This window comes from Coregonus clupeaformis, chromosome 16, assembly GCF_020615455.1.
Source record: "Coregonus clupeaformis isolate EN_2021a chromosome 16, ASM2061545v1, whole genome shotgun sequence".
NCBI lineage: Eukaryota > Metazoa > Chordata > Actinopteri > Salmoniformes > Salmonidae > Coregonus > Coregonus clupeaformis.
Genome location: NC_059207.1, coordinates 37,825,586 through 37,836,764, shown reverse-complemented (window position 1 = coordinate 37,836,764; position 11,179 = coordinate 37,825,586). Strand labels below are relative to the sequence as shown.

At 43.1% G+C, this 11,179-nt stretch overlaps 1 protein-coding gene across 1 annotated transcript in view; it reads left to right on the top strand.

Annotated features, from left to right (window-relative positions):
- Window positions 1–2,920: 2,920 nt before the first annotated feature.
- LOC121583963 (hemicentin-1-like) overlaps window positions 2,921–11,179 on the top strand; it is a 97,437-nt gene continuing 89,178 nt past the window's right edge. The window contains exons 1-5 of the mRNA XM_045225706.1: window positions 2,921–3,275; window positions 6,709–6,779; window positions 7,088–7,246; window positions 7,337–7,459; window positions 10,892–11,063. Of these exons, the coding sequence (XP_045081641.1) occupies window positions 3,161–3,275; window positions 6,709–6,779; window positions 7,088–7,246; window positions 7,337–7,459; window positions 10,892–11,063 (640 nt within the window). The 5' untranslated portion in view covers window positions 2,921–3,160. The remainder of the gene's footprint in view (window positions 3,276–6,708; window positions 6,780–7,087; window positions 7,247–7,336; window positions 7,460–10,891; window positions 11,064–11,179) is intronic.

Below are 11,179 nucleotides of genomic sequence, written 5' to 3'. Positions count from 1 at the left end.
TTTATTTTATATTTTTATTTGAGGGGAAAGTGGGCAGGGAGGGGTTTTTGTAAGGCTTCATTTATTATGTTTGTGGTATGTGCCTCCTAATGTGTTAGATGTGTGTTCCCTTTCCCATCAGCACTACCATCAAGGCTCTGTAATGTTTAATGCCACTTCTTGAATGGCATGACCAAGAAACACAGTGTAGTTCTTCACAGTTGACATATCCCAGTTGAGGCTCATTATTTCCTTTGACGCATCTTACTCCACCCTGTGTGTACTCAAGGCTTCGGCTATTGAGAACAAACAGGCATACATTCTCGTTGTAAAGCTGTTTGCGGGCTGTGTGTTTGAGTCTGCCCTGTGTGTTCAACAGAAAACACAGATCCCAGCATGTGATGATGCTTTTTCCCCTTCAGTCTCAGTTATTTCAGTCTGAACATTAGGTATTTGTCAGCTTCACTGATTTAGCGTTACTCAAGCGAGAAAGATCATTTCCCCCTGTGCTGTCATTTACATTTAAGAACACAGAGCACAGAATAAAATGCATTTTAAAAGTGGCTGCCTTTACATTTGTGTGATTTAATCTGTCATAAATCTTGGCTCGGTTCCCTCAAAGACCCTTTTATTCGAAAGGGGATACAGGAACAGAACTCCGACAGAAAGTGGTTGAAGTAATTGTTCAATGGAGATTCTGGCTTTTGTACAACATAAACATAAATTACCCTGTTATCATTAATTAGGGATTTATCCATCAAAGCCTGGTGGCCTCACTTGGTGAAACAAAGACTAACTTGTTCATTAAACAGTGCTTTATGACAGTTAATAGATATGAGTAAAGACTACTTTCCATTTCAAATCCATAGTCTAGTCTAACACCATAGGCTCACAGTGTAAGCTTTTATGCCCTAACTTTAAGTATTCCTACAGCAGATGGGCCCACTTCAAAGAGTCCATTAAGAAGTAGTGATGTGTTCTTGATGTGCCATCACTGTGTGGGTGAAAGTCATATAGTGAATGGGTACATAGTGGCTGGGTACAGGCTAGGCAGGCCCTCAGCAAGTTCAATAATGTCTGTTTATTCTTATCCATCTGGTTGGGTGCAGGAGATCTAAGAGCCATAAGAACTGGAGTTACTACGTGGTGCAAAAGGAGGACCAAAGTGTGCCAAGCTCATACAGTGCATTCGGAAAGTATTCAGACCCTTTCCCTTTTTCCACATTACAGCCTTATTCTAAAATTGATTAAATTATTTATTTTTCTCATCAATCTACACACAATACCCCATAATAACAAAGCGAAAACAGGTTTTTAGAAATTCTTGCAAATCTATAAAAAACAAAAACAGAAATACCTTATTTACGTAAGTATTCAGACCCTTTGTATGAAACTCGAAATTGAGCTCAGGTGCATCCTGTTTTCATTGATCATCCTTCAGATGTTTCTACAACTTGATTGGAGTCCACCTGTGGTAAATTCAATTGATTGGACATGATTTGGAAAGGCACACACACACCTGTCTATATAAGGTCCCACAGTTGACAGTGCATGTCAGAGCAAAAACCAAGCCATGAGGTCGAAGGAATTGTCCGTAGAGCTCCGAGACAGGATTGTGTCGAGGCACAGATCTGGGGAAGGGTACCAAAAAGTGTTTGCATCATTGAAGGTCCCCAAGAACACAGTGGCCTCCATCATTCTTAAATGGAAGAAGTTTGGAACCACCAAGACTCTTCCTAGAGCTGGCCGCCAGGCTAAACTGAGCAATCGGTAGAGAAGGGCCAAGAACCCAATGGTCACTCTGACAGAGCTCCAGAGTTCCTCTGTGGAGATGGGATAACCTTCCAGAAGGACAACCATCTCTGCAGCACTCCACCAATCAGGCCTTGGCGTTGCAGCAGCATCCTATAAAATGTATTGTTTCTCTTGTATATGCTTTTCTTGGGTAAGAAGAAATGTGGAATAGGAGCCTGAAATGATAATTCCTTTAGTGACTCCAAATCTCTGTGGATTTCCTGTTATTTCCTGTCTGACACCAATGGTTATTTTTTGGTTCACTGAATTGTTCCCATTCTAGCAGCCCTTTCCTTCCTCTTGTAGGTTGCCTTATCTCCTCGCCAAACGTACCGATATGCTACCTCAGTCTCACGGCTTGCATGGCGTGACACTTACATATTTATTTGGGCTCAAATAAATCTAATGAAAAAAATATCAGAAAATAGATTACTGAGAGCAACTGCTTCAGCATGTGATGCAATCGAAGTATCCGTTCTTATCAGGATGTGTAATCTGAAGAGAAAGGGACGTTTGGCTTCCTAAACCTTTCCTCTGAAAACACATCTGGTACAGTATTTCTCTGTATCATGTCAAGCCACTGATTCCATTCATGCACCAGAGGGATAGTATACCGTTATGACAGGCTACTGCCAGAGAGTAGCATGTACAAAATTAGATGCCAGCTGAATATAAACGCTGCTATTAATAAATCCCAAGCCATTTGGACAATGCTCTTGAGTCATGACCAAAATTATTCTCCACTGTAAAAGTGCGTAAAAGTTGTGCACAATTTCGTTGCATCAGGCTAGGTTGGCTGGATACAATGCTGATAGATAAAGTGTAGCCAGCCAGGAGAATGTGGGATATAGGGTTGGGGCTGGAAGTCATAGCCGGGTCAAGTTACACACAAAAAAAATCAGCTTGTTCCTACTCAGGACCCGTTTAACACCCATCTCCACCCCCGTTCCGAGCGCTCAGCGTTCCAGTTCTCCAGGGGAGCAGCTCGTTTCAGTCCCTCCAAACTTTTGCACAAGGATGTAACTCGGAGGAAATAACGTGCTACATCATCTAGTCTAGATCGGCCTGCATTTCAATTGAAACAACATTTCCAATTATTTTTGCATTTGAGTTGTTTTTGGCAATACATTTATTTTTATAGGCGATTTTTTTTCCGCCAAAAGATTTATGTTAGTGTTTTAACTGGTTTGTTACATTTCTGAAAGCAAATACAGATGCAGTGAATTGATAATGACCGGTATTATGTTGAAATGTCTTTCCTTGGCGCTCTTTATTTGCGGGTACAAAGTACTGGCCGACCTACGAGTTGAGGGGGTCCAGGAGGACTTTGATTCCATGGACAGACAGCGCTTCAACCCTGGCCTTTGTGTTCGATGTTACCGGCTCAATGTACGACGACCTCAAACAGGTAATAGAGGGCGCTTCTCGGATCCTGGAAAAGACCCTCAACCGGAGGACCAGACCCATCAAAAACTTTGTCCTCGTCCCGTTTCACGACCCAGGTAAAAAAAAATAGAAGATGAAAAGTTGCAGAACCCTAATTATTTCTTACAAGAGTAATACATTTAGCATTTTTTAAAGACAAATGACAATAGGCCTATATTATTTCCATTAAACAATTGACATTAAACAATTGATTTCAGTATCCTGCATTTCACTCAATACATTAATTATCTTAATATTTACTAGCCAATCTGAGGTTGGTTTTCGTATTTAACTGGAAGCAAACTACAAATTACAGATGTTTATGGCTCTGTTTCAAGATAAACAAATTAGAAAAATAAGACACTAATTGGGTCCTTCCACGAAATGAGTACCTTTTGCATCCCTTTGATATTTTAATTATAAATTGTGCACCAAGATATATATATATATATATTTTTTTTTAAAGCCTGCTATATTCAATGAAGTTCCCTTTAATATAGACCACATGGAGAATTCAATAAATCAGATTTGTAAATGAATAAAGACTTGGCAAAGTGCCAAAATACCACAAAGATTTTGACCCAATTAACCAAGTTTTCGCCATCATTGTAAAGTCCTAGTCATTTCGTTGCTTTGACAAAGTCATTTCTGGAGATTGTTTTTTTAAAATGTGAGTAGTGATTCATTTTAACAAAAAAAAAAACCTGTCCCTCATTTTAAGGTCAACCCTGTTCTGTGAACTGAACTCTTGTTTTAATATTTTGAAACTATTCCTTTTAAAATCTATTTTTCAAAAGAAACATTGAACATCTAATAGTCAAATCATAATGTAAAAGCAAGTGAGCTGGTTCTACTCTTTTTGGCCATTTTCTGGTGTTTTGTGGTGGAAAATCGAGTGGGTCGAGCATAACACGTCAATCCTGTTACCCATAGATAAACAAGCTAGATGTATTTTAATGATGCATTTTTTTGTTTTGTGACGCTTACATTCAATTGCCCCTCCCTGTTGCACACAACAAGCTTCAATTTCCCCTGTCACAAGGGGATTTATGGCTGATTAAAGATTAAATCGTCAACCCTGTTATGGTCAACCCTGTCACTTTATTTGGCACTTTTATTTGGCACTTTATTTAACCCCTTGAGATGGTAAAGCAGGTTTTGTATTAAGTTGAACATGTGCTCCCTATGACAGAATGTTAGAATGAGGTGAAATCAACAACAACAAAATCACCAAGTTACACATCTCAAAAGGCACGACTTGGTGGAACAACCCAACTACATTTGAGTTAGGTTACAGTTAGTGTGCTTAAACATGACTCACACAGAGGACAGGATAACTGCGCTAACGGGGATGTGGCAACAGGTAAGCTTCATTCCCCAAGCGTCCCTCTTCCACTCTCCCTCTATGGGAAAGCTGGAGTTTGAAAATAGAGAGTGCCCTAATGGGGGAGGGTGTTTGAGCCCTGATGAGAAGCATATGCTGCTTGCTTGTGCGTAATTACCCCAATCACCCCCCATCAACCCCTCCGGAAAGCCTACCAGCCCCAGTAACCAAGCCTGGGTCTAAGGGCTGGAAGTTGGGAGGGGGGATGTTGTGCTCGGCTAGCTACACTAACGCCACACATTCTGTCTTTGAGGACCTTGTAAACCTCCTGAGATTGCAAATAAACTGGGTGATTGACAAAGAGGCGTGACAGTGTCCATGTTTTATGGACTCTTATGAGTGAAGTGGGGACAAAGATTTTAAAAGCCTGACAAGAAAAAGACAGTGGGAGAGCGAGAGAGTGATCAAGAAATAATCACCAGGCAGTCTGACACGTCCACGTATTATCAATGTCTATTGTAATAGTTATATTTAGTAAGCAAGGCTTGCAATTTGATGGCAAAGCTTGAAGCAGACATGCCGCATGCACGCACACACACACACACACACACAAACAGACAGACACACACACACACACACACATTGGCCCCACCCCAAACTACCAGGCCCATCCCTCACACTAGAGTGAAAGACTGTTCTATATGGCAACCTATTCTCTATCACAAACAATATATTCTCTGTTTGTCGGTTAATGTTTACTGCTACATCGATCAGCCCTTGAAGGAGTCCAAATAAGTGTCAGATCTTAGCAGGCTGTTATTTGTCATCCTGGGGTACACTGCATCATGATAGGGGACCAGGTCACCCAACAGAGCGTATTAAAGGTCCAATGCAGGTGTTTTTATCTCAATATCAAATCATTACTGTGATTGTTTTCAATTAAAATGGTAAAAAATAAACAAAAATATCTTCTTAGCAAAGAGCAATTTCTCAAGCAAGAATTTAGCTAGGACTGTCTGGGACTTGTCTGAGTGGGGAGGGGAAAACTAAAAACTAGCTGTTATTGGCAGAGAGGTTTGAAACTCTCTTTCTTATTGGTCTACTAACTAATTAACTAATTTACTGCCTGGTGATGTCATCAGGCAGGCCAAAACTCCATCCCACCAAAACAGACTGAAATTTCAGGCGGTCTTTTCAAACAGCTCCAACACTAAAAGGGCATTATCATAATTTTCACAGTATTATTCCAGCCTCACGTTTTTGACTTTCATTTATCCAGGTAAGTTGACTGAGAACACATGCTCATTTACAGCAACCACCTGGGGAATAGTTACAGGGGATAGGAATTAGCCAATTGGAAGCTGGGGATGATTAATAAGTGCCATGGGATCTTTTAGTGACCACAGAAAGTCAGGACACCCATTTAACGTCCGAAAGATGGCACCCTACACAGGGCAATGTCCCCAATCACTTCCCTGGGGCATTGGAATCTATTTTTTTGACCAGAGGAAAGAGTGCCTCCTACTGGCCCTCCAACACCACTTCCAGCAGCATCTGGTCTCCCATCCAGGACCAACCCTGCTTAGCTTCAGTGGCAAGCCAGCATTGGGATGCAGGGTGGTGTGTTGTTTGACTGCACTGGCCCTTTAACTTCAGCACTAAACACAACTAATGATTACTCAGTCATCATGGGCTTTTTGACCCAGAGATGGCACAATAATAATAACGGGTGGCATGTAGCTTAGTGGTTAAGAGCATTGTGCCAGTAACCGAAAGGTCGCTGGTTCTAATCCCCGAGCCGACTAGGTGAAAGATCTGTGGATGTGCCCTTGAGCAAGGCACTTAACCCTAATTGCTCCTGTAAGTCGCTCTGGATAAGAGCGTCTGCTAAATGACTTATTATTATTATAATACCACCACAGACATGCTATATTATTATATCATCTAGCATGTATGTGATATTTAATTGTCCACCACTAATAAATTAGGGTACTACAGGCATTCTTTATGAGGGAGCAGCATGGACTACCATTTAACCATGGACGATCATCCAGCACCCTATAATTATTCAGTGCAACTGACCTATCTTTTTATCTTTCATATTCGGCTTTTATTGATTGGCCTTTGATTATCCAGCCATTCGTCATGTATAATGTTAATAGCATCCACATGATGTGTTCTCCTAGAGATTGGCCCTGTGTCCATCACCACTGACCCAAAGAAGTTCCAGCAGGATCTGCAGGAGCTGTTTGTCCAGGTGTGTACCAGAACCAAAGCCTGTTACAACGTTAGAGCTATACCATCTCCGCCAGAACATCTGTCAGACTCCATAGGATAGGCTGTACATGCTTGATATCAATCTGTAGACCAGAAAAGAGGTAGGCTATGTAGGATCTGTACAATAGAAATGCAGACTACTTAGAATTTGAAGCCCATAGTTTCAATAAGATTATGGTTAGGCTACATAGCACAGCACAGGTCTATGCATAGTGATGTATTGCCTGTTCCTATTGAGGCCCTCAGTGATGGCTTTGGATCAATGGTCTGTGTGTTGTCTTCTCTCAGGGAGGTGGAGACTGTCCAGAGATGAGTATAGGAGCCATAAAGAAGGCCCTGGAGGTGTCTCTACCAAGCTCCTTTATCTACGTGTTCACTGACGCCAGGGCCAAGGACTACCACCTCAAACGGGACGTGCTGCAGCTGGTGCAGCTCCGACAGTCACAGGTAATGATTGATTGCAATGTATGATTACAATAATCTCAGTATAAGTTAAGTAATAATAACCTTCCACTCCTGTCCTCTGTGTGCACCCAGGTTGTGTTTGTGCTGACTGGGGACTGTGGAGACCGCTCTCAGCCTGGGTACAGAGCCTATGAGGAGATCGCTGCCACCAGCTCTGGACAGATCTTTCACCTGAACAAGCAGCAGGTCAATGAGGTGAGAATCAGAAGCGGAGAGTCATCAAACTAATTTATATTATTTTCAAGCATGCTGAGTCAACAGTGAGGAGCTGAGGCACCACATTCACACCCCCAACAGAAAACAGTCCTCTCAACCTGGGCCCGAGTGTGGATAGTGGCTGGAGTGCCTTTATGTTTTAATGTGACCCATTATACCTTTAAAATATCATGCTCTTCTCTCCACTCATTTAGCATGGATCCACATGGAGAACTACTACCATATTTCAGATGCGTTTACAACCAGTGGGATTGTAACTCCTAGGTGGCATGTTATTACTAAATGAATGTAAATCCTTTAATCCTTAGAAACCGCATGAGTACCTCAAATCTAACTAACATCGTCCCCCTTAATATGAGTTTAATAAACTGCTGCCAAATCAAATATACACAGTCTTTTGTGGTATCGGGGGGAGATGTGGAGAGAAAACAGACTGCTTATATTTTACTCTCTAATCCCAGGATATGATCTGTCATGGCTTCCCTCTCCCTCTCCAACACAGCTGCCCACTGGAGCTGACTCCAAGTCCACACACAACAACTTATTGTGAAACCTTGTGTGTGACACTCCTTCAACTCTTAAGACTTAACTCGTTGTAATCACTGGAGCAATCTGCCAAACAATCCCGAGCTTGGGCAGAAAAAGAACACTAATGCGTTGTCTAAAGCTTTGATTCTGGTCCTAATGGTCACGGAGGCCATCCTCAGTTCTCAGTGTGTGAAGGATGTGAGAGGGCTGAGAACCTGGCCAAGAGAAATCATTCTGGGCTCTGGAAGGTTTCATCCTTGCACTGATCCATACGTATGGAGGATGTCTGTTCTGTTGCCTCAGCCTAGACTCAATAAGGATGATAAAGAGACAGGACAGGCCATGAGCTCAAGTGTTATTGCTGTCCCTCTATAATCTACTGTAGACTGTCTATGATCACCTTGGCAGTAGCCTGGCCAATGCATGTTTGTGTCTCTGTGTTTCAAATCCACACCAGTGGAGGCTGCTGAGGGGAGGACGGCTTATAATAATGTCTGGAATGGAGCGAATGGAATGGCATCAAACACATGGGAACCATTCCGTTCCAGCCATTACCACAAGCCCGTTCTCCCCAATGAAGGTGCCACCAACCTCCTGTGATCCACACGCACTCCTCACTGAAATAGCAGGACTTCCTTCCATAAAATAACCACTGGTAATATTGGCCTAATTATTTCCTTATCAGGTGGGCCCAGTAGTGAGTTAAAGGGACAGGAGTGTTTGTGAAAATATAAATGAAATCCAGTTAACCTGTATCCTCTGTCATGTTCCTGAGGTTAGTGAACAAAACCATTCTCTGTGGTCTAGACCTGCTCTCAGAGACAGGAAGACAGATGTGCTAAACTGTTGTCTGGGGGAAAGGCAAGGCAGGTGTTTTGACATTCCCATCCAATAGGAGAACGGGGGTCCATCTGGGACTGATCTGGCCTAATAGCCTGGTTCCTGGCACCCCGTCTCTTCCCTCACCGCAATGGTGGTGGTGTCTTAACCCCAGAGCAGGAGCTTGGTGATCCCTGTCTGCAAGGAGGGCTGTAGTCTGTAGGTTCCCCAACCACGATGGGAGAAACCATCAGTCAGGCGGTCTACTGGGAGGGTTCAAAGGGGTGTGAGGAGGAGGAATCCCTGTAGACAACCACCAAGCTGGAGGAAGAAAAGAATAGTGCATCTCCTCAGCATTAGCTGACCTTCCTCTGCCCACCCTCCTGTCTCAATTCCTAGAATAGCGGAGATGCTTCTTCCTGACACACCGGCATGTGCCTGTTTAGCCAAGACACAGTGGATGAGGTTTCAAAGACCTGTAGATTCTCCATGGCCCAGGCAGGGAGCAGCTGTAGCAGCAGCATCAGAACACAGCATTTTCCTTGAGACACACCTTGGCCAGACCAGACAGCAGCAGGTCTGTCAATGTGTCTCTGAGTCTCCATGTCCCTTTGTCTAAGGCTGTGGGGAGATGAATGTCTCTGATTCTCCATGTCCCTTTATCTAAGGCTGTGGGGAGATGAATGTCTCTGATTCTCCATGTCCCTTTATCTAAGGCTGTGGGGAGATGAATGTCTCTGATTCTCCATGTCCCTTTATCTAAGGCTGTGGGGAGATGAATGTCTCTGAGTCTCCATGTCCCTTTGTCTAAGGCTGTGGGGAGATGAATGTCTACTCTGTGTCCTCCCTGGGTGCTGGAGATGAAATAGACACCGGCTTGTGGAAGATGTAGGTCACTCTACAGCAGTTTCCTGCTCTGCTGGGGATGGCTGCACATGTGGCAGACCGTACAGCTGTTTCCAGTTGTAAACTCTGAGAGGAACCAGCTGCTGAGAGCACCCAGTGGGCCGGTACACCGAGAGGGGAGGCCTGCTAATTAAATGATCAAAGGCTTTGCTCACTCCAATCTTCTCCATTATTCCTAAATATATGAAGATGTGTTGAATAAGCCCCTTTTCTCAGAGGGGCCACTGAAGCAATCTTTTCAGTTTGTTTTATTATAGACACAATGCAACCATAATGTCTGCCCTCACGATTGTGGGGTCAAAAAAAATACAAGACCACAGTTGCTTGTTAAGCACTTAAAAGATGGGAAAAAGGATGGTCCAGTCAGTGAAATGAATGAGACACAGTTACACAACAGGTTATGCTCTTCTTTTCCTGTAAAGGAGGAAGGACACAGGTTGTTTTTCTTCGGAATCTTAACCATCAGCATGATTTCACCCACAGGGTTGAAAACGCAAACATAAAAATTCTAGCTGTCAAATATTCTACAGTAATAGTCATGGGGGAAAAGTATACTCAGTGATGTTTACTACTGGAATTGAATACAATCAAGCCACCCAGGGTTATTTCAGTCTCAGCAGAAGCCATACATTGGGTCATCTTTTCTCGGAGATAAAGATAATAGCCCTCATTTTAGAGTGAAGCCGCCACAATCCCATCAACTCCAGACCAGACAAGTCCTCTCAGGCCACATCTGCTATTTAAAGCCCAACCAATTTGACAGATAACACAGAGTAAAAAGGTTGAGCCATTTCTAGCCTTAATTGCAGAAAACTGTATGTTATCTTTTTGACAGTTGAGCTGTTTCACTTTCCTTTTGTTTATGGAAGATCCCTTTGAGACATACTTTGGCAATGGAAGAATGGTCCAAAGACAAAGACCAGCTTGCAGTGTTGAAGCAGACAATTTCAGAATCAGAGATGGGTCATGAGGCCACATGCACATCCTTCCTGTCCTTTCTCTCTGATTGGGTTTCCAGTAGAGGTCTTTGCCAGAATGTCTATATAGTCTAGTCTAGTGTAACAGGTTCCAGACCACACCTGTCTAGTTTGTCCTCTAGCTGTGTGCTGTGTGAGGTGTGCTGCTATCTTGCTGAGATGATGTCTTCTCTCCTGCCAGGTCTTGAAGTGGGTGGAAGAAACAGTACAGGCCCTGAAGGTCCACCTGCTCTCCTCCAACCATGACAGCGCTCAGGAGAACCAGTGGGAGGTGCCCTTTGACCCCAGCCTGAAGGAGGTCACTGTGTCACTTAGTGGGCCAGCCCCTCAGATTAAGCTCAGGGATCCCCTTGGTACATTATGCTTTCATTATGTATTCTCGCTGTATAGATATCAAATAACGTTGTCACTACTTGAGAATAATACTATATATCCATTTAGCTTAACATCAAATGCTATTTCACATTTT